Source organism: Salmo salar, chromosome 02 (assembly GCF_965601325.2).
Source record: "Salmo salar chromosome 02, fSalSal1, whole genome shotgun sequence".
Lineage (NCBI taxonomy): Eukaryota > Metazoa > Chordata > Actinopteri > Salmoniformes > Salmonidae > Salmo > Salmo salar.
Genome location: NC_138292.1, coordinates 62,225,717 through 62,250,888, shown reverse-complemented (window position 1 = coordinate 62,250,888; position 25,172 = coordinate 62,225,717). Strand labels below are relative to the sequence as shown.

The 25,172-nt window shown below is 45.0% G+C and overlaps 1 protein-coding gene across 1 annotated transcript in view; it reads left to right on the top strand.

Moving 5' to 3' along the window:
* LOC106586654 (potassium voltage-gated channel subfamily KQT member 5-like) overlaps nucleotides 1-25,172 on the top strand; it is a 132,954-nt gene that overhangs the window by 82,686 nt on the left and 25,096 nt on the right. Inside the window, exons 2-3 of the mRNA XM_082965670.1 lie at nucleotides 5,664-5,754; nucleotides 10,062-10,188. Coding sequence (XP_082821796.1) covers nucleotides 5,664-5,754; nucleotides 10,062-10,188 — 218 coding nt within the window. The remainder of the gene's footprint in view (nucleotides 1-5,663; nucleotides 5,755-10,061; nucleotides 10,189-25,172) is intronic.

Sequence of the window (25,172 nt, the reverse complement as noted above, 5' to 3'; positions counted from 1 at the left end):
GGCAGTCAGAATGAGACTTTAAGTTGTAGGCAACTGCCAGAGACAGTGATGAGTAAAATGATTTTATCCTTGAATGGAGGGCCACACATTGAAAACAGAACATATAGATAGATCATACTATCAAGAACTCATGAAGGACTTTGGTGGTCACACATTTCAGGACCATGGACAGCATAGTGGTAGTTCTATTTCAGTTTTTGTCATTTAGCAGACGTTCTTATCCAGAACAACTAGTTAAGTGACTTGCTCAAAGTCAAATTGACAGATTGTTCACCTAGTTTGCTCAGGGATTCAAACCAGCAACCTTTCAGTTACTGGCCCAATGCTGTTAACCGTTAGGCTACCTGCCACTCGTTTATCCTAGGGAGCTGGCTGTACTGATAGCATATGAATCCATGTCATGATGACACACACACACACTGAAACACACACACACATTAGGGAATAAATAGTCTTAATGTAATTAGCTTTCAGTCTGTCTCTAATGAACTGTAGCCTGTGGGAAAATGTGAGACATATTTCTCCGAATTCTTCCTCATTGACTCTAAATAGAGTGTGTGGCGCTCAAGGCAACACGTCCTCAACACAAATATCATATATATATATATATATATATATATATATATATATATATATATATATATATATATATATATATATATATATATATACTGCTCAAAAAAATAAAGGGAACACTTAAACAACACAATGTAACTCCAACTCAATCACACTTCTGTGAAATCAAACTGTCCACTTAGGAAGCAACACTGATTGACAATAAATTTCACATGCTGTTGTGCAAATGGAATAGACAACAGGTGGAAATTATAGGCAATTAGCAAGACACCCCCAATAAAGGAGTGGTTCTGCAGGTGGTAACCACAGACCACTTCTCAGTTCCTATGCTTCCTGGCTGATGTTTTGGTCACTTTTGAATACTGGCGGTGCTTTCACTCTAGTGGTAGCATGAGACGGAGTCTACAACCCACACAAGTGCAGCTCATCCAGGATGGCACATCAATGCGAGCTGTGGCAAGAAGGTTTGCTGTGTCTGTCAGCGTAGTGTCCAGAGCATGGAGGCGCTACCAGGAGACAGGCCAGTACATCAGGAGACGTGGAGGAGGCCGTAGGAGGGCAACAACCTAGCAGCAGGACCGCTACCTCCGCCTTTGTGTAAGGAGGAGCACTGCCAGAGCCCTGCAAAATGACCTCCAGCAGGCCACAAATGTGCATGTGTCTGCTCAAACGGTCAGAAACAGACTCCATGAGGGTGGTATGAGGGCCCGACGTCCACAGGTGGGGGTTGTGCTTACAGCCCAACACCATGCAGGACGTTTGGCATTTGCCAGAGAACACCAAGATTGGCAAATTCGCCACTGGCGCCCTGTGCTCTTCACAGATGAAAGCAGGTTCACACTGAGCACGTGACAGACGTGACAGAGTCTGGAGACGCCGTGGAGAACGTTCTGCTGCCTGCAACATCCTCCAGCATGACCGGTTTGGCAGTGGGTCAGTCATGGTGTAGGGTGGCATTTCTTTGGGGGGCCGCACAGCCCTCCATGTGCTCGCCAGAGGTAGCTTGACTGCCATTACGTACCGAGATGAGATCCTCAGACCCCTTGTGAGACCATATGCTGGTGCGGTTGGCCCTGGGTTCCTCCTAATGCAAGACAATGCTAGACCTCATGTGGCTGGAGTGTGTCAGCAGTTCCTGCAAGAGGAAGGCATTGATGCTATGGACTGGCCCACCCGTTCCCCAGACCTGAATCCAATTGAGCACATCTGGGACATCATGTCTCGCTCCATCCACCAACATCACGTTGCACCACAGACTGTCCAGGAGTTGGCGGATGCTTTAGTCCAGGTCTGGGAGGAGATCCCTCAGGAGAGCATCCGCCACCTCATCAGGAGCATGCCCAGGCGTTGTAGGGAGGTCATACAGGCACGTGGAGGCCACACACACTACTGAGCCTCATTTTGCCTTGTTTTAAGGACATTACATCAAAGTTGGATCAGCCTGTAGTGTGGTTTTCCACTTTAATTTTGAGTGTGACTCCAAATCCAGACCTCCATGGGTTGATAAATTGGATTTCCATTGATTATTTTTGTGTGATTTTGTTGTCAGCACATTCAACTATGTAAAGAAAAAAGTATTTAATAAGATTATTTCTTTCATTCAGATCTAGGATGTGTTGTTTAAGTGTTCCCTTTATTTTTTTGAGCAGTATATATTCTCCACTTTTACCTACTGTATACGTGCAGCTGGTATTCACTCTGCCTTGTACAATGAGGAGAGATCGAGATAAAGACTTGAAAGAAAGGACAAAGTGCCATCCAAGGTTGTATGTGAACTCCTGCCTGCTCAGTCCTTACACATACTGTATACATCCATATAGTCATCTTACCGTGTTCTACCCTTCGCTGAGAGGAGAGATATGGAGAGAAGAAATACTTGAAATGAAGAGAAAGTGACATCCAAGGTTGACTCTACCTGCCCCAGTGCCCAATCCTTCCAATGATATAGAATACAGTGGTATTTCCTGTGTGTCGCTTCCTCTTCATTGCTCTTTGAGTATGTGCAGTAGTGTATACAGTCAAGCGCTATTCACCCTATCCTGTGCTAAGAGAAGAAGAATAGACGGGAAACAGTGCCATCCAAGGTTATGACCTCTTTCCCCTCCTGTATACAGCATCTACTTTCTACTCACTCTATCCTCTGCTAAGAGAGGTGTTTGGAAAGAAGACAGTGTCATCCAAGGTTACTGTACCTCACATCCTCTGCCTACCCTGTCCTTACAATCGTATACAATACAAACGTGCAGTATTTGCAGTGTACATGTTTTTCTAAGGTTGCTACTCCAACTTTTCTGGTAGGGTTGTTTGTGATCCGTACAAACAACACTACCAGACCTTCGTGCTACCACAGATATCCACTGAGAGCCTGACAACACGACTGATCGGGAGCCAAACAAATGCAGACATCTGCTTTTTGCTGCAAATCTAATTCAAAATGAGGATGATTGGGTGTAATGTAGCCAGTACGACAGACCCCAGTGATTGGACATTAGTCATTTTCTTGGCACTCTGTTTCAAAACAAATCAATTAAATTATACAAAATAGACAAGCACTTACTGCCTGCTACTGGTGTGTGTGTGTGTGTGTGTGTGTGTGTGTGTGTGTGTGTGTGTGTGTGTGTGTGTGTGTGTGTGTGTGTGTGTGTGTGTGTGTGTGTGTGTGTGTGTGTGTGTGTGTGTGTGTGTGCGTGCGTGCGTGCGTGCGTGCGTGCGTGCGTGCGTGCGTGTGCCTGCGTGTGTTATTTACTCTGGGGCTCTCTTTAAAAGGTTAAGGGCAGTTCTGTGTTCTGTTGGAGCTGTGAGGGCTCTGACAGACTCCAGATACTAGCCCCGCGTCCCAAATGGCACCCTATTCCCGATCTAGTGCACCATACTGCGTAGGGAATAGGGTGCAATTTGGGACAGCGACCCGCCACAACAGTATGTGACACGGGGAACCGAGGCCTGCAGAGAGGACGGGGAGGCGGCGGCAAAGTAATTAGGGAAGATCGTTCAATGATAAACAACCTTGTCTGTTTTTCATAACTAATTAATTGTTTTTCATTAAATATTTCAGAAATGGTTCTATTTGTTTTGTAAAGAGAGACATTGGTGTTTACTATAGTTAGATAAGGAGGAACTCTGAAAACCTTGTTTAGCAGCCACTAATTCTCCTTTAGAGATCTTGACAAGAGAGAGAGAGTGGAGGAAGACTTATGAGGCGAGCTGTCCTTTCAGTTGACAGCTACATGATACTTGTCAGCGCACGCATTCACCAGTCCAGACATGTGCACAATTGATTAACTTCCCAAAGTACCCAAAACTTTTAAATACTCCAACTTCCCAAACTTCAAACTGATTCATTAGGATGTATTTTTTAATGTAAAAACACTAAAACGTTAAATACTCAGACTTGAAAAGGAATACTTTTTATATAACTTCTTGGGTTACATACAAAGCCTTCTACTTCCTGACTCCTCGCAGAAGGAGGAGAGCGTATTGGACGACAGATGACGACGACCAAATCGAAATAACCACATCCTCGGGCTATGGAAAACTGTAACCTCTGTTTGGGCTCCCTCTTGGAGTCAAAGGTCAGATCGGGGCCGGGGTCACATCAGCACAGTCCTATAGCGGTCAGCTAAAGGTCGGCTGGGGATCGCGACCCCCACAGGACGCCCACCCTTTTCACACAGACACTGCTCAAGAAGCTCAGTCTGGAAGTCACCCCCCTGACCCGCTTGGCCATGCGTTTCAACTTTTAAAGGTTCTTCATCTTCTTTCATCTTAGTGATGATTTAGGGCCTAGCTTACGGGCACCAGGGAATGGCTTAATTGTCTCTAGCCTCTCATCATCCATACTCCATAGGCTACAGCTGTGGAGAAGGGAGAGGGAAGAGAAATGGCTGGTCGGGGGGGACGGTAGAGGAAGTTGTAGCAACATCTTGTGCGCCATAGTGACATCTTCCTTGACCTAATTGGGGTTCTTGATGATTGTTTACATTTCTGAATGTCACTCTCAAATATTGACTGAGAAGGAAGAGAAGGGAGGTCGGGGGACATGAGACGAAGTCCTAGTGACGTATTGGCTGACCTTATTTGGATGGATTCTATAGGTTTCTAATTGTTTACATTTTGTGAATGCCACTGTCGTCACACTGGAATGACTCTTCTATCTAAACTCAGTGTTCAGTTTCTATCTTCATAGCCAGACACCATATTCTCACTGTTGTTATCCTGGAGAACCTAGACAATTAGCATGCTAGGCTAATCTCTCCCCTACAGCAGTGTTGGGTCAACAGTGCTTTGTCTTTGTGATGACTCACCCCCCACTGGGCTCAGACATCTTTCCAGCATATAGTTTTGATTTCGATTCTGTTGACTTGTCAACTAATTGGATATAGGTTCAAATAGGCGACATTCTGTTACATTGATGACTTTTTGCAAATCCAATCAGTTTTCCACGTTGATTCAACATCATCACATTGAATTTTGGGGTTGAAATGATGTGGAAACAACGTTGATGCAACCAGTTTTTGCCCAGTAGATACAGAAATGCAACAACTTCCACTAGTTTCAATAGTCCTGCTTTGCAGAAAAATCAAGATGCTATAGTTTCAATGATAATCCTAGAAAGACAAAGAGAATAAGTAATTTGGCATCCAAAGCCCTATCTTAGCCTTTCCCTCACAAACTCCATAGGCACAGCCAAGCTTAAGACGGAGCTCAATCCTGATCAAACACAGATGTCCTCTCACCATTTAACACAAAAGACATCTATAACTCTAAATCCGATTGCTCGTCATTTTGCCATTGATGCTACTTGGAAAGCCATTGGCCCACCTCATATTTCAGATTTAATTCATGGGAAAATAAAAGATCATATCATAATGAAGGTGGAAGATTATCACCGACTGTGGTTCTTTGCAGAAAGAGGTAGGGTCGGATATTTCTGCTTGTCCAGTCCAGCGACGGTGCATGTTTCAAGCTAATCACGTTAGCATTAATAATAAGATAAGGCATTTCCTGACCAAACTGCCAGAGTCTTCTTCTGTTTCATATGGCTCTGGATAAATGTATTTATGATTTCGCTCTGTTTTGTCCTGTAGGTTCGTCCTGGTCTTTGGTTGCTTGGTCCTGTCTGTGTTCTCCACCATTCCGGCTCACCAGGACTTCTCTTCCAACTGTCTGCTCATCCTGGTGAGAAACTGATTGAAACTAGGCACATGTTCTGACACAGACACAGACACAGAAGCTGTTCATCAGCGTGCCTGTTTACAATGAGTGCAGTGATAGGTGACACTGTGGATAGAAGAAAGCAGTGTCACCTATCGCTTCACAACAGGCAAATACAAAGCGGTAAAGTGTGTTGAGCTTTCAATCAAACTCCTCTTTGCACAAATAGATTTCTATTAGTAATTAGGTAAGAGGATATGAATACATTCTGGTATCAGTTAGTCAATCTGATCAATTGGGAACACTTCTGTGTTTTCCCATTATCTAGTCATTTGATAGTGAATAAAGCAGATTCAAACGGACTTCACCACGTTAAGAACCCTACTGATGCAGAGCTCTCTCTTGCTACGTATGTGGTCCTTATAGGAAAAATCAATACAGGCCAAGGTTCATGCGTTGTCTCCAGATTGAGTTTAGTAATTTGATCCGGGGCCAACATTGATTTCTTCTTCTACACTCTTAGAAAAAAGGGTACAAAAAGGGTTCTTCGGATGTCCCCATAGGAGAACCCTTTTTGGTTTCAGGTAGAACCCTTTTGGGTTGCATGTAGAACCCTCTGAGGTAAGGGTTCTACATGGTACCCAAAAGGGATCTACCTGGAACCAAAAATAGTTCTTCAAAGGGTTAAACTATGGGGGAAGCTGAATAAACCTTCAAAGTTCTAGATAGTGTACTATTATTGAAATGCTGCTAGCAGGTCACTATCCACTGACCGTACCCTGCGATGAGTCAGCACCATACTGTTACAGCAGACTTGAAGGCCGCGAGAGAGAGTGAGCAAAAGGGTCATCAATTGGTCATCATCATTGTCTCTGTATTTCCCTGTTGTTGATGTTGACAGTCATTGAAATTGTTGCTGAAATATATTGATATTTGAAGCATTATTGTTCAGCAACTGGGAAATAGACAAGTGAGAGATGAGTGTTAATTGTACAGAGCTCGAACTTGAGTGGTGAACTGGAAGAAATGAACTCCATTTACGGGAGTCAACCTTGGTTTGCTTATCGACTGATGGTCCACCTGATGGTACCCCTATATATATATATATATATATATATATATATATACTGCTCAAAAAAATAAAGGGAACACTTAAACAACACATCCTAGATCTGAATGAAAGAAATAATCTTATTAAATACTTTTTTCTTTACATAGTTGAATGTGCTGACAACAAAATCACACAAAAATAATCAATGGAAATCCAATTTATCAACCCATGGAGGTCTGGATTTGGAGTCACACTCAAAATTAAAGTGGAAAACCACACTACAGGCTGATCCAACTTTGATGTAATGTCCTTGAAACAAGTCAAAATGAGGCTCAGTAGTGTGTGTGGCCTCCACATGCCTGTATGACCTCTCTACAATGCCTGGGCATGCTCCTGATGAGGTGGCGGATGGTCTCCTGAGGGATCTCCTCCCAGACCTGGACTAAAGCATCCGCCAACTCCTGGACAGTCTGTGGTGCAACGTGACGTTGGTGGATGGAGCGAGACATGATGTCCCAGATGTGCTCAATTGGATTCAGGTCTGGGGAACGGGCGGGCCAGTCCATAGCATCAATGCCTTCCTCTTGCAGGAACTGCTGACACACTCCAGCCACATGAGGTCTAGCATTGTCTTGCATTAGGAGGAACCCAGGGCCAACCGCACCAGCATATGGTCTCACAAGGGGTCTGAGGATCTCATCTCGGTACCTAATTGCAGTCAGGCTACCTCTGGCGAGCACATGGAGGGCTGTGCGGCCCCCCAAAGAAATGCCACCCCACACCATGACTGACCCACCGCCAAACCGGTCATACTGGAGGATGTTGCAGGCAGTAGAACGTTCTCCACGGCATCTCCAGACTCTGTCACGTCTGTCACGTGCTCAGTGTGAACCTGCTTTCATCTGTGAAGAGCACAGGGCGCCAGTGGCGAATTTGCCAATCTTGGTGTTCTCTGGCAAATGACAAACGTCCTGCACGGTGTTGGGCTGTAAGCACAACCCCCACCTGTGGACGTTGGGCCCTCATACCACCCTCATGGAGTCTGTTTCTGACCGTTTGAGCAGACACATGCACATTTGTGGCCTGCTGGAGGTCATTTTGCAGGGCTCTGGCAGTGCTTCTCCTGCTCCTCCTTGCACAAAGGTGGAGGTAGCGGTCCTGCTGCTGGGTTGTTGCCCTCCTACGGCCTCCTCCATATCTCCTGATGTACTGGCCTGTCTCCTGGTAGCGCCTCCATGCTCTGGACACTACGCTGACAGACACAGCAAACCTTCTTGCCACAGCTCGCATTGATGTGCCATCCTGGATGAGCTGCACTACCTGAGCCACTTGTGTGGGTTGTAGACTCCGTCTCATGCTACCACTAGAGTGAAAGCACCGCCAGCATTCAAAAGTGACCAAAACATCAGCCAGGAAGCATAGGAACTGAGAAGTGGTCTGTGGTCACCACCTGCAGAACTACTCCTTTAATGGGGGTGTCTTGCTAATTGCCTATAATTTCCACCTGTTGTCTATTCCATTTGCACAACAGCATGTGAAATTTATTGTCAATCAGTGTTGCTTCCTAAGTGGACAGTTTGATTTCACAGAAGTGTGATTGACTTGGAGTTACATTGAGTTGTTTAAGTGTTCCCTCAATTTTTTTGAGCAGTGTATATAGGGGTACCATATATATATATATATATATGAGAGAGAGAGAGAGAGAGAGAGAGAGGAGAGAGAGAGAGAGAGAGAGAGAGAGAGAGAGAGAGAGAGAGAGAGAGAGAGAGAGAGAGAGAGAGAGAGAGAGAGAGAGAGAGAGAGAGAGAGAGAGAGAGAGAGAGAGAGAGAGGAGAGAGAGAGAGAGAGAGAGAGAGACAACAGTACACATGTCAGAAACAGAAAATGTCAGAAACTGAAACTGAACTGAGCTTCTAATCAACACCCACAGATTCTCAATGATATTCAGGTCTGGGGACTGGGATGACCATTCCAGAACATTGTACTAGTTCCTCAGCATAAATGCCCGGGTAGATTTTGAGCAGTGTTTTGGGTCGTTGTCTTGTTGAAATATTCAGCCCCGGCGTAACTTCAACTTTGTGACTGATTCTTCAACATTATTCCCAAGAATCTGCTGATATTGAGTGGAATCCATGCGACCCTCAACTTGAACAAGATTCCCAGCACTGGCCACACAGCCCCACAGCATGATGCATGATGGAACCCCCACCAAATTATACTGTGGGTAGCAAGTGTTTTTCTTGGAACGCTGTGTTCTTTTGCCGCCATGCATAACGTCCCTTGTTATGACCAAATAACTCAATCTTTGTTTCATCAGTCCACAGCACCTTATTCCAAAATGAAGCTGGCTTGTCCAAATTTGCGTTTGCATACCTCAAGCGACTCTGTTTGTGGCGTGTGTGCAGAAAAGGCTTCTTCCGCATCACTCTCCCATACAGCTTCTCCTTGTGCAAAGTGTGCTGAATTGTTGAACGATGCACAGTGACACCATCTGCAGCAAGATGATGTTGTAGGTCTTTGGAGGTGGTCTGTGGGCTGTTTTTGACCGTTCTCACCATCCTTCGCCTTTGCCTCTCCGATATTTTACTTGGCCTGACACTTCTGGCCTTAACAAGAACTGTGCCTGTGGTCTTCGATTTCCTCATTATGTTCCTCACAGTGGACACTGACAGCTTAAATCTCTGCGATAGCTTTTTGTAGCCTTCCTCTAAACCATAATGTTGAACAATCTTTGTTTTCAGGTCATTTGAGAGTTGTTTTGAGGCCCCCATGTTGCCACTCTTCAGAGGAGAGTCAAAGAGAACAACAACTTGCAATTGGCCACCTTAAATACCTTTTCTCATGATTTGGATGCACTTGTCTATGAGTTCAAGGCTTAATGAGCTCACCAAACCAATTGTGTGTTCCAATTAATCAGTGCTAAGTAGTTACAGGTATTCAAATCAACAGAATGACAAGGGTGCCCACATTTTTGCATAGCCTATTTTTCACATCTGATTTAATTTCATACAACTTAATATTGCTACACTAAAAAACTTTGTCTGGACAATACCCCAGGACTCAGCTTTTATCAGAAAATGAATGGCATGCCACTGTGATCATTTTCTGTGACGACAGTGTAAATTATTATGCAGCCTCAGAGGGGTGACAAACTTTTTCATATGACTGTATAAACAGTTAGACCTATCTACACGTGTGACACCTTTTTGTAAATTTATAGCAATTGCTTAGTCATTGTGTATCACTTTCCCCTGACTTCCTGTTTTGTCACTTCCTGTAGGAGTTTGTGATGATTGTGGTGTTCGGGCTGGAGTACATCATCAGGATCTGGTCGGCCGGCTGCTGCTGTCGCTACAGAGGATGGCAGGGTCGCCTCCGTTTCGCCCGGAAGCCTTTCTGTGTAATAGGTGAGCTATAGACTAGATCAGTTATAAACACTTTATAAACCCTTTATGAATGTTTTTTCGAGGGATGAGAAAAGGTTTACAACCTTCAGTTGATGGTTCAGTAATGAGAAGTGTTTTAAAGTTAAAGAGTTTTACAGGTAATCATTGACTTTTTCCTCTTTTATGACAATTGATGACCTCTCAGTTACCTTATTTCCTACTTAAAAGCGAGAAGTCAGTTTCCTGACTGCAAATCAATATGGCTATTCACTAATGGTTTTACCATAGGAATGTGACTTCCGAGTTCAAAGAGACCTATGGGTAAAAGGATATGCAGTGTAATTGACCATAGGAACACACACACACACACACAAACACAATAGACCGTAGTCCTCTGGCTTGATGTTTTAGCTGGGGTGTTTGAGGCTCTTGTGATTCTTAACAGGAGACTTAGGGTCGACTGACTATGTAAATAGGCCTCTCCATTAACCGTCTTCAATTCTTTCCAGTGTTTAGACATATTCATCTGCCCTTCTCAGACGGCCGCTGTACTTCAGGGAGGGAGAGTAGAGGCTTACCAGTCACGCTAAGTCATCAGAGCTAGCATCATCATGCTCTCTGAGCTGGCTAATGTCATGTCGAGAGAGAGAGCGGGAGAGAGCGATAAAGAGAGTGAGAGAGAGGGAGAGGGAAACAGAGATAGAAAGCGAGAGAGATACAGATATTACACCGATACAGATATTACACCGATACACTACCGGTCAAAAGTTTTAGAACACCTACTTCTTCTTTTTTCTACATTGTAGTATAATAGTGAAGACATAAAAACTATGAAATAACACATATGGAATCATGTAGTAACCAAAAAAGTGTGAAAAATATACATATATATATATATTTGAGATTCTGTCATAAGTTATATTTACATCCATAAACTATACTGTACATAGACATTAATACACTTAGTTTGATGTGGCGATTGTATAGATTAGATTTCATAAACATTCATTTGCAGACATATGTGTCACAGTATCCACAGAAGGTGGCGCCCCTCCCCAGTCGGGCGGCGCTCGGCGTCGCCGGCCTACTAGCTGCCACCGATCTATGTTTCTGTGTTGTTTGGTTTTGTCTGTCTAGGTCTGCACCTGTTCCTTGTTTGTAATTAGTGTGGGGGGGTATTTAGTTTTTCCTTTTTCTTCAGGTATTCGTGCAGGATTGTTTTGTGTCATTTCGAAGGGCTGTTCGTATTTACGCTGCCTGTTAGTTCAGCGTTTTGTGGAGCTGTCAATTTATTATTGCCGGGCTGCGCCCCGTTCTCTTTATTGTTTTGGAGCTGTGCTCCTGTCGGGTGTTTAGGCGCACCCAGTATTACGGCTGCCTATTTTTTCCAAACGGTGTTAATAAACATCTGTGTTTTTGGACCTCCGTCTCCTGCCCTTGACTCTGGCCCTTCCTGCTACACTGATAGCCGTGACAATATGACATCTTTACACAAGTATACATAGACATTCATAGAAGCTACAGTTGAAGTCGGAAGTTTGCATGCACCTTAGCCAAATACATTTTTAACTCAGTTTTTCACAATTCCTGACATTTAATCCTAGTAAAAATTCCCTGTCTTAGCTCAGTTAGGATCACCACTTTATTTTAAGAATGTGAAATGTCAGATTAATAGTAGAGAAAATGATTTATTTCAGCTTTTATTTCTTTCATCACATTCCCAGTGGGTCAGAAGTTTACATACACTCAATTAGTAGTTGGTAGCATGGCCTTTAAATTGTCTAACTTGGGTCAAACGTTTTGGGTACCCTTCCACAAGCTTCCCACAATAAGTTGGGTGAATTTTGGCCCATTCCTCCTGACAGAGCTGGTGTAACTGAGTCAGGTTTGCGCTCCTCCTTGCTCAAACACGCTTTTTCAGTTCTGCCCACACATTTTCTATGGGATTGAGGTCAGGGTTTTGAAATGGCCACTCCAATACTTTGACTTTGTTGTCCTTAAGCTATTTTGCCACAACTTTGGAAGTATGCTTGGGGTCATTGTGTCACGTTCGTTTGGAGAAACGGACCAAGGCGCAGCGTGAGTATCGTTCCACATCTTTATTATTATGTGAAACTTAGCAAGACAAACAATAAACTATAAACAAACAACAAACCGTGACGACAGAGGTGCAACATGCATCAACTCAAAATAATATCCCACAAACACAGGTGGGAAAAACAACTACTTAAATATGATCCCCAATTAGAGACAACGATGACCAGCTGCCTCTAATTGGGAATCATACAAAACCCCAACATAGAAAAAAGAAACTAGAACACAACATAGAAATAAATAAACTAGATAAACCCCCCAGTCATGCCCTGACCTACTCTACCATAGAAAATAAGAGCTCTCTATGGTCAGGACATGACAGTACCCCCCCCCCCCCCCCCCCCCAAAGGTGCGGACTCCGGCCGCAAAACCTGAAACCAAAAGGGAGGGTTAGGGGGGTTGTCTAGTGTTGGTGGCGGCTCTGGTGCAGGACGAAGAACCTTCTCATCCCGCGGATCCTCCAGCATCGGAGGCGGTTCTGGTGCGGGACGAAGAACCCTCTCATCCTGCGGATCCACCAGCATTGGAGGCGGCTCTGGTGCAGGACGAAGAACCCTCTCATCCTGCGAATCCGCCAGCATCGGTGGAGGCTCTGGACTGCCGACCGTCGCTGGAGGCTCTGAACTGCCGACCGTCACAGGATGCTCTGGAGCGCCGACCGTCACTGGAGGCTCTGGACCACCGACCGTTGCTGGAGGCTCTGGACCGCAGACCGTCGCTGGAGGCTCTGGACCGCAGACCGTCGCTGGAGACTCTGGACCGCAGACCGTCGCTGGAGACTCTGGACCGCAGACCGTCGCTGGAGACTCTGGACCGCAGACCGTCGCTGGAGACTCTGGACTGCAGACCGTCATTGGAGACTGTGGACTATGGATCGTCACAGGAGGCTCCGGGCCGTGGATCATCCCTGGAGGCTCCGGGCCGTGGATCGTCACTGGAGGCTCCGAGCCGTAGGCCGTCTCAGGAGGTTCCTGAACGTGGGTCATCTCAGGAGGTTCCGGACTGTGGACTGTCTCAGGAGGTTCCGGACTGTAGACCGTCTCTGGAGGTTCCAGACTGTGGACCGTCTCTGGAGGTTCCGGACTGTGAAACGTCGCCGGAAGCTCTGGACAGGAAACTGTCGCCGGAAGCTCTGGACTGGGAACTGTCGCCGGAAGCTCTGGACTGGGAACTGTCGCCGGAAGCTCTGGACTGGGAACTGTCGCCGGAAGCTCTGGAATGGGAACTGTCGCTGGAAGCTCTGGACAGGGAACTGTCGCTGGAAGCTCTGTTCTGGGAACTGTCGCCGGAAGCTCTGGAACGGGAAGGCGCACTGGAGGCCTGATGCGTGGGGCCGGCACAGGTGGCGCCAGACTGGTAACACGCGCCTCAGGGCGAGTGCGGAGAGCAGGCACAGGACATATCTGACTGAGGACACGCACTTCAGGGAGAGTGCGAGGTGGAGGCACAGGACGTACTGGGCTGTGGAGGCACACTGGAGACCTGGTGCGTAGAACCGGTGCAAGGTATACTGGACCGTGGAGGCGCACTGGAGGTCTGGAGCGTAGAGCTGGCACAACCCGTCCTGGCTGAATGCTCATTTTAGCCCGGCAAGTGCGGGGCGCTGGCACAGGATGCACTGGGCTGTGAAGGTGCACTGGAGATACGGTGCGCATCACCGCATAACACGGTGCCTGACTGGTCACACGCTCCCCACGGTAAGCACGGGGAGTTGGCTCAGGTCTAAACCCTGACTCCGCCAATCTCCCCGTGTGCCCCCAAATTTTTTTGGGGGGGGAGCTGCCTATCGGCCTTCCATCGTTTCCGTGCTAATTCCTCGTATCGTCGCCGTTCCTCTCTTGCTGCCTCTAATTCCTCCCTTGGATGGCGATATTCTCCAATCCGCGTCCAGGGTCGTTTGCCGTCCAGGATTTCCTCCCATGTCCACTCTTCCTGGCCACGCTGCTTGGTCCTGGTGTGGTGGGATATTCTGTCACGTTCGTTTGTAGAAACGGACCAAGGCGCAGCGTGAGTGTCGTTCAACATCTTTATTATTATGTGAAACTTAGCAAGACAATCAATAAGCTATAAACAAACAACAAACCGTGATGACAAAGGTGCAACATGCACTAACTCAAAATAATATCCCACAAACACAGGTGGGAAAAACAAAATCACCCAAATATGATCCCCAATTAGAGACAACGGTGACAAGCTGCCTCTAATTGGGAATCATACAAAAAACCCAACATAGAAAAAAGAAACTAGAACACAACATATAAATAAATAAACTAGATAAACCCCCCCAGTCATGCCCTGACCTACTCTACCATAGAAAATAAGAGCTCTCTATGGTCAGGACGTGACACATTGTCCATTTGGAGAGCCATTTGTGACCAAGCTTTAACTTCCTGAATGATGTCTTGAGATGTTGCTTCAATATATCCACATAATTTTCCTTCCTCATAATGCCATTTATCTTGTGAAGTGCACAAGTCCCTCCTGCAGCAAAGCACCCCCACAACATGATGCTGCCACCCCCATGCTTCACAGTTGGGATGGTGTTCTTCGGCTTGCAAACCTCCCCATTTTCCCTCCAAACATAACGATGGTCATTATCGTCAAACAGTTATATTTTTCTTACATCAGACCAGAGAACATTTCTCCAAAAAGTACGATCTTTGTCCCTATGTGCAGTTGCAAACCGTAGTCTGGCTTTTTTATCACGGTTTTGGAGCAGTGGCTTCTTCCTTGCAGAGCGGCCTTTCAGGTTATGTCGATATAGGACACATTTTACTGTGGATATAGATACTATTGTTCCTGTTTCCTCCAGCATCTTCACAAGGTCCTTTGCTGTTGTTCTGGGATTTATTTGCACTTTTCGCACCAAAGTACGTTCATCTCTAGGAGACAGAATGCGTCTCCTTCCTGAGTGGTATGACAGCTGCGTGGTCCCATGGTGTTTATACTTGAGTACTATTGTTTGTACAGATGAACGTGGGTGTACCTTCAGGCATTTGGAAATTGCTCCCAAGGATGAACCAGACTTGTGGAGGTCTACAATTGTTTTTCTGAGGTCCTGGCTGATTTCTTTTGATTGTCCCATGATGTCAAGCAACGAGGCACTGAGTTTGACAGTAGGCCTTGAAATATATCCACAGGTACACTCTCCAATTGACTCAAATTATGTCAATTAGCCTATCAGAAGCTTCTAAAGCCATGACATCATTGTCTGGAATTTTCCAAGCTGTTTAAAGGCACAGTCAACTTAGTGTTTGTAAACTTCTGAGCCACTGGAATTGTGATACAGGGAATTATAAATGAAATAATCTGTTTGTAAACAATTGTTGCTAAATGTACTTGTGTCATGCACAATGTAGATGTCCTAACCGACTTACCAAATCTATAGTTTGTTAACAAGAAGGCTGAACTAGATACTCTGAATTGAGAGGGTTAAGGCTGAACTAGATACTCTGAATTGAGACGGTTAAGGCTGAAGTAGATACTCTGAATTGAGACGGTTAAGGCTGAAGTAGATACTCTGAATTGAGACGGTTAAGGCTGAAGTCGATATTCTGAATAGTGACGGTTAAGGCTGAACTAGATACTCTGAATTGAGACGGTTAAGACTGAACTAGATATTCTGAATAGAGACGGTTAAGGCTGAACTAGATACTCCGAATAGAGACTGTTAAGGCTGAAATAGATACTCCGAATAGAGACGGTTAAAATGTAAAAACTAGATACTCCCCCGAATAGAGACGGTTAAGGCTGAACTAGGTTCTCTGAATAGAGACGGTTAAGGCTGAACTAGGTTCTCTGAATAGAGACGGTTAAGGCTGAACTAGGTTCTCTGAATAGAGACGGTTAAGGCTGAACTAGGTTCTCTGAATATAGATGGTTAAGGCTGAACTAGATACTCTGAATAGAGACGGTTAAGGCTGAACTAGATACTCTGAATAGAGACGGTTAAGGCTGAACTAGATACTCTGAATAGAGATGGGTAAGGCTGAACTAGATACTCTGAATAGAGACGGTTAAGGCTGAACTAGATACTCTGAATAGAGACGGTTAAGGCTGAACTAGATACTCTGATTTGAGACGGTTAAGGCTGAACTAGATACTCTGAATTGAGACGGTTAAGGCTGAACTAGATATTCTGAATAGAGACCGTTAAGGCTGGCTGTAATATGCTGTTGGGTGTGTCCTCCTCTGGCCTCTCCCCTTCTTAATTATTTGTCAGTCGTAATCCTGCCTCCTAAGCTGCTTACCCCTTTCCCCTCCAAGCCAAAACACACACCCTAGGATACCTCCCCAATCATCTCTTTATCAAAACACGTAGGGTCACTGACTGGACACAATCCCCCTCCAGCTTCCACTACAAGTAGCCACTACTAATAAACCTATTTTTACTGGTTAGACACTAGGAAGTATGGCCATCATGAATATCTTAAGCAATGCCGTTACTTTAACATAATTTATTGTCTGTTTCTCTCTGTAAAATTCCTCCCTTGACCTGCTTATGTCAGCCCTATTGTGTTGAATGATTGATCAGCTGGCCTATTACAATCATGGAGTACTGTCTGAATGAGGGCATGTGACATTGCCAATAACTCAATCTATTACACGTCAACTGATGGCACAAGGCAAGGCTGGAGACAGATTATAATGACAATCACCATGATAATCACCATGACAATCACCATGATAATCACGCTGAGCTGCTTGAGGAGGGTTTATCGTTCCTATTTTCCTCTCTCTCTTTCCGTCTGTCTTTCACTTTCTCTTCCTCTCTTTTTGTATTTTTTCTTGTCCCTCCTTTCTGTCCCTCCCTTCCTTCCCTTCCCCCCCCCCTCTCTCTCGTCTCCCTCCCCCACCCCTCCACCCTGATGTATGTGTCAACATTGTGTGTGTCTGAGTGTGTTGTAGTGTGCTTTGACTACTCGAGATGGGTCTGTAAATTCTCTCCCCTATACAGTCAGTGGTAAGAGTATCCATAACTGTCAGCCCGATACACCCCAGTCATTACTGTCTGGGCCGATCCATTAGTCTCTGGAGAGCGGGGGTGTCTCACTCAGTGACTCTCAACATCCATAAATTATATGCAATGAGCCAATTTCCAACTTTAAGTGTTCCGAGCAGGTGATTTGTCCTGTGAAGTCATTTAAAGATCATTAGAAGGAAATATTTCAATGCAGATGTTGTCCCCAGAGCCCAGATGAATCGAAACAAACAGAACAGCTGATACACTAGATGAATAGCTCTCATTGGTAGGTTCAGTCAGTGGTGGGTTCCCATCAGCCAATGGGGTTGGCATACAGGAAGAATGTTAATTGACATACGTTTGACTGAGAACATATTTGTCTGAAAACCAGCTTATGTGTATTACATTGTGGTTTAGGTAGAGGATGTTGATTGAATGTATTGGTTTATGTGGAGGACATTGATTGACTGTATTGATAGAGGATTACTCACACTGTAGTGTTGCACCATGAGAAATCAATGGCTCGATGCCAGCTAACTTTTCTGCTGATTGGATGTGAAAGTATTTGATTGTGACGAGACACGGTGACGACAACACGGGGATATTGAATTTGTCAGTGAAAGGATTGGAGCTAAAGGTGGTGTTCCTTGGGGAATTTTGACCACTTGGTGTCCTTACCACCCCCATGTTTATGAATGAGAGAGTAACGTCGGCCCCTCAATGACCCATAGACACACACACACTCGCATGCACACACCTGTGGGAGCTGTAGTTGCTCTATCAGGCAAGGACTCATATGCGACCCAGCCCAGAGCCCAACCCAGACAAGCAGACACACACACACACACACACACACACACACACACACACACACACACACACACACACACACACACACACACACACACACACACACACACACACACACACACACACACACACACACACACACACACACACAGACAGACAGACGAGAGAATGTGTTGGCTGTATGCTGACCAGGCAGTCCAGAGGCAGTTGGGCTGCTAAGCTGCTAACCGTTAACGTCATACCAAGAGCTGTCCCCTGTCCAAGTCCCACATATGTGACTTTGACTGTCTGCCTGGATGGACGAGGAGGAATGTGAACACACTGGCAACAGCCGAGGACACACACACACACACACACACACACACACACACACACACACACAAAGGAACACACACATATACACATCTGCAACGATAGAATAGATAACTAATATTTGCGAAACTAGTAAATACTTTTAAACCTCATAGTCAGTTTCCCCAGACCCAGATTAAGCCTAGTCCTGGACTGGATCTATTGAACATGATTCTTAGTCCAGTAGGTTTAATCTGGGTCTGGGAAACCGCTCTATAGTCTCACATCAACATAGTGACTGTAGTCTCAACCCAGAGTGGTATCACTGGTGCAGCTGATTGGATTCTGTGTTTTGGCATGAATGGTTAGAGAGACAAGTGTGGCCAAGGCTCAGAGGGTGAACCAGGACACACAGTACTGCTGTTAAAACTAGACCAGGCAGATGGAGACTCCAGATGTGAGAGTTCTGACAGCACTCAGCAGCCACACACACACACACACACACACACACCACACACACACACACACACACACACACACACACAAACACACACACTCTCACAAACACACACACAAACACACACACACACACACTTTCTCTCTCACAAACACACACACACACACATGCAGAAATCACACACACACACACACACACACACACACACACACACACACACACACACACACACACACACTTTCTCTCTCACAAACACACACACACACACACATGCAGAAATCACACACACACACACACACACACACACACACACACACACACACACACACACACACACACACACACACACACACACACGCTCACACTCTCACACACACACACACACACACACACACACACACACACACACACACACACACACACACACACACACACACACACACAGACATTACACACTTAGACACACACACTCACACACACTCAGACACACACAAGCACGTGCACACTTAAAGACAAACACATACACAAGCATACGTGCACAGACACACCAATTTATACACATACAGGCTCTCTCTCGCCTTCAAAAAACACACACACATGTCATACACTCACCTGCTTGTTACAGTTTTTAACAATCCCTTTGGCACTAATTTCAGAACCTTGTGGTCATTTTTCAAAACTCTAGACACAAAACACAAAACGGTCATCACTTGTAACAGGCTGTCCAATGTTCAAAACATTGCATTGTGCATTCATATCTTTAAAGAAACCTTGCACTTGCAGAATCATTGGTTCAAATAACTAATTTATCATGAAATACCATAGGATCATTCATTTAGATCACCCACACACAAGATACCGATAGTTTCACTGTGTAGTTGTTTGTTCAATCATTAAATATTGTAGTACAAAATATGTGATACATGTTTCATTATGGTACTACACGTAAATACATCACTGTAAAAGGACTAGTAGAGAGAATACTACAGACACAGTGGAATCATTGAACAAAATATGACATTTATTGATGAAATACAATAAAATCACAATATAGGTTTCTTTGAATCAATGCTAAAATGATTCACTCCAAAAAAAGAAAAAATACTTAAAGGTCAACTGCAGTGTTCCTCACCTGGCTTACTGTTAAAAGCAAAACAAAAGATTGATTACTGTACTTCTACTGTACTTCCATCAACCCTGTCTTGTGGATTTGGCCACAGGTTTTCATCCACATCACAATGGATGTTTTCATTAGCCAAATATCTTGGGAAGAATCTTTGGGCATGGTGAATCCAGGCCTGACACTGGTCTGCCGTGATGTCATCCATGGCCTGGAGAAGGGTGGCTTGTTCATGAGGGCGCCTATCATATACCTTCCACCTCCATGTGGAGAAAGATTCCTCAATCGGGTTAAGGAAAGGAGAGTATGGGGGTAAGTACAGGGTGGTAAATTGTGGATGGGCCTGAAACCATGCTTGCACCATTTGAGCATGGTGGAACCTGACATTATCCAACACAATGACATAGGTCACGCCATCAGCTCTACAGACCTGATTTAGCTCATCATGGAAGGTTACATTCTAACAGCGAATCATGTGGCTGCCTGCAACTCAATATATAGAGTATATAGAGTAGAGAGCTTTAGTTGTTGTTCGACCTAACATTAGAACGGGCAAGATGCGTAATCTAAGCAACTTTGACCGTGGTATGATTGTTGATGCCACACATGGTGATTCCAGCATCTCAGAAACAGCTGCCTTCCTGGGATTTTTACGGACTACAGTCTCTAGAGTTTACAGAGAATGGTGCGATAAGCAAAACACATTCAATGAGCGGCAATTCTGTGGGCAAAACACCTTGTTAATAATGAGAGAGGTCAGAGGAGAATGTCCAGACTCATTCAAGCTAACAGAAAGGCCACAAATGCTCAAATAACAGCTGTTTAAAACAGTGGCGTGCAGAAGGGCACCTCTTAACGTACAACACCGTGAATAATTCAGGTTGTTGTGGAGGCAAAAGGGGGTCCTACCCAGTACTAGATAGGTGTACCTAATAAAGTGGCCAGTGAGTGTACTGTAATGTCAAATCTGAAAACATGGTCTGGAAAAGTGGTACATGGGACCATAGAAACAGTGTCTGATAAAGAATGATGATGAAATATTACATCCATAGATAATGTAGTCCAATTGGTTCATGTTCCACAGTAATTGGTGTCAATGGATCTCGTTATCCTGAAACTTTCATGATCTAAACATGGAATATTGTTTATCAGTTTCCATAAAACTATGCATTAAGAGTAATGCAACAGTTACTTATCATTTTGATCAGTTGTATACAATTGATGGTTAGATCATTGTAATGAAATGAATAGACAGTCATCTCAGATGTAATGTGTGAATTACATTTTGAAATGGTAATACTTTGATGTTAAGTTGTGTCATTTTGAACAGGTGATTTTAGTTCAATGAACAAATGATCTTAGCTTTATGTGTATTGTATCCAAGCAATTGGAAAAAGTGTTAGAGTTTTGCAAAAAATTGCATTTTGATCATTGGTTGTGCGTTTTGTCTAGAGTTTTGAAAAATGACATTAAGGTTCCGAAATTAGTGCCAAAGTGATCGTAAAAAACTGTAAAGAGGTCTTTTCTTTCCACATCTTCAGCAGAGGCCAGTGCTTGGCCAGCATCTTTATGTCCCAGCATGCCGTTTTTTGGGCCGTCCGAGTACGGTCTGTGTGTGTGGTTGGTTCATGTATTTTTCACGGTTCTGCAGTCTCCCTCTTGCCATGGGTTAACTGGTTCATGATTTATAAGCCCTAGAGCGATCGACCAAATCTTGGTCAGCGATTGTATTTCTTGTCCGAGCGCTGAGTTCCCTGGAAGGACAGACAAACCCACCGCCTGGTGGGATGACAAATTCTCACAATTCTCACAAAACAGAAAAATGCAGGGGAAACCAAGAAGAAGAAAATAATATTTCTTCAGTTTGTGGTTTCACGTGGTGGTGGAGCGTCTTTGAAGTGAGGCAGTGGTGAAACACAAGGGTGTATTAAAGAAAATATAAAATATTATTTGTCTGTGTTGGAGGAGAAGTCTGATTCTGATGGCTCAGGCAACATCCCAAATGGAACCCTGTTACCTACAAAAAAAAACATAGGACTCTGGTCAAAAGTAGTGCACTATGTAGGGAATAGGGTGCCATTTGGGATTCAGCCTCAGACTTCCTGTCGTTGTGGGCTGTCTGAACTGTCCCTGTCCTCCCTTTGTGTGTGTGTGTATGTGTATGTGTGTGTGTGTGTGTGTGTGTGTGTGTGTGTGTGTGTGTGTGTGTGTGTGTGTGTGTGTGTGTGTGTGTGTGTGTGTGTGTGTGTGTGTGTGTGTGTGCGTGTGTTTCAAGTTTTTATTGTCACGTGCACAAATACAGTGAAATGCCTGTTCATGTGTACACGTGTAAATGTATGTGTGCGTGTGCTTGTGTGCATGCGTGCGTTATTGTGTGCGTCCTTGTGAGAACCCGCTCCTGTGTGTTTGCCACTAACGACCTGGGATTGAAGATCAGTATCAATCCAGTCAAATTCCCCATACACAGCAGTTGAACTATGCTGCTGTAAACTGTCCTCCTTAAGACCAATACACTTACACAGTGTTTCCAGTACATGTTTCCAAACATACTTGATATCTCAATCTCTTTTCATGCGTCCGTGGTGGATGGTGTACGCTGTACATACAGCACAGGTGTTAAATGACATGCCTTGCTATGATGTCCGCACCATTCTGTGTTGGGGATGGAGTGTGGATCTCGATCGATACAGAAGCGCGTATAGCTTTGTGAGTTATTGTGTTGTTGACGCCTTTAGCAGAATGCCAGCACACCGCGCGCGCACACACACACACACACACACACACACACACACACACACACACACACACACACACACACACACACACACACACACACACACACACACACACACACACACACACGAGAGAGAGAGTGGGAGACTATCATTCATTCACTCATGTGGATGATATGTTGTTGGGGATGTTGTGATAATCGGTCACAGTAAGGGGTAATTACAACATAATGATTTGTTTACAACGGCAAATGTTATTCCACCTGTATAGAATTTGCCCCCTCAAGGGTTGACGTGGCTATCGATTTCACGGATATATTCAGGGTCACTTCAGCGAGCAGGCCTTTCTAATCGACCTGGCCCGGGTATCCTGGAAGGATATTGACCTCATCCCTTCAGTAGAGGATGCCTGGTTATTTTTTTTAAATGCCTTCCTCACCATCTTAAATAAGCATGCCCCATTCAAGAAATTTAGGACCAGGAACAGATATAGCCCTTGGTTCTTTCCAGACCTGACCGCCCTTAACCAACACAAAAACATCCTGTGGCGTTCTGCATTAGCATCGAACAGCCCCTGTGATATGCAACTTTTCAGGGAAGTTAGAAACCAATATACACAGGCAGTTAGAAAAGTCAAGGCTAGCTTTTTCAAGCAGAAATTTGCTTCCTGCAACACAAACTCAAAAACGTTCTGGGACAGTGTAAAGTCCTTGGAGAATAAGAGCACCTCCTCCCAGCCTCCCAGGATAGGAAACTGTCACCACCGATAAATCCACTATAATTGAGAATTTCAATAAGCATTTTTCTACGGCTGGCCATGCTTTCCACCTGGCTACCCCTACCCCGGTCAACAGCACTGCACCCCCCACAGCAACTCGCCCAAGCCTTCCCCATTTCTCCTTCTCCCAAATCCAGTCAGCTGATGTTCTGAAAGAGCTGCAAAATCTGGACCCCTACAAATCAGCCGGGCTAGACAATCTGGACCCTTTCTTTCTAAAGTGATCTGCCAAAATTGTTGCAAACCCTATTACTAGCCTGTTCAACCTTGCTTTTGTGTCGTCTGAGATTCCAAAAGATTGGAAAGCAGCTGCGGTCATCCCCCTCTTCAAAGGGGGGGACACTCTTGACCCAAACTGCTACAGACCTATATCTATCCTACCCTGCCTCTCTAAAGTCTTCGAAAGCCAAGTCAACAAACAGATTACCGATCATTTCAAATCCCATCGCACCTTCTCCGCTATGCAATCTGGTTTCAGAGCTGGTCATGGGTGCACCTCAGCCACGCTCAAGGTCCTAAACAATATCTTAACCGCCATCGATAAGAAACAATACTGTGCAGCCGTATTCATTGACCTGGCCAAGACTTTCGACTCTGTCAATCACCACATCCTCATCGGCAGACTCAACAGCCTTGGTTTCTCAAATGATTGCCTCACCTGGTTCACCAACTACTTCTCTGATAGAGTTGTGTGTCAAATTGGAGGGCCTTTTGTCCGGGCCTCTGTCAGTCTCTATGGGGGTGCCACAGGGTTCAATTCTTGGGACGACTCTTTTCTCTGTATACATCAATGATGTCACTCTTGCTGCTGGTGAGTCTGATCCACCTCTACGCAGACGACACCATTCTGTATAGTTCTGGCCCTTCTTTGGACACCAGACGAGCTTCAGTGCCATACAACTCTCCTTCCGTGGCCTCCAACTGCTCTTAAATACAAGTCAAACTAAATGCATGCTCTTCAACCGATCGCTGCCTGCACCTGGCCACCCGTCCAGCATCACTACTCTGGACGGTTCTGACTTAGAATATGTGGACAACTACAAATACCTAGGTGTCTGGTCAGACTGTAAACTCTCCTTCCAGACTCACATCAAACATTTCAAATCCAAAGTTAAATCTAGAATTGGCTTCCTATTTCACAACAAAGCATCTTTCACTCATGCTGCCAAACATACCCTCGTAAAACTGACCATCCTACCGATCCTCGACTTCGGCGATGTCATTTACAAAATAGCCTCCAATACCCTACTCAATAAATTGGATGCAGTCTATCACAGTGCCATCCGTTTTGTCACCAAAGCCCCATATACTACCCACCACTGCGACCTGTACGCTCTCGTTGGCTGGCCCTCGCTTCATACTCGTCGCCAATCCCACTGGCTCCAGGTCATCTACAAGACCCTTCTAGGTAAACTTCCCTCTTATCTCAGCTCACTGGTCACCATAGCAGCAGCCACCTGTAGCACGCGCTCCAGCAGGTATATCTCTCTGGTCACCCCCAAAGCCAATTCCTCCTTCGGCCGCCTCTCCTTCCAGTTCTCTGCTGCCAATGACTGGAACGAACTACAAAAATCTCTAAAACTGGAAACACTTATCTCCCTCACTAGCTTTAAGCACCAGCTGTCAGAGCAGCTCACAGATTACTGCACCTGTACATAGCCCATCTATAATTTAGCCCAAACAACTACCTCTTCCCCTACTGTATTTATTTATTTATTTTGCTCCTTTGCACCCCATTATTTCTATTTCTACTTTGCACT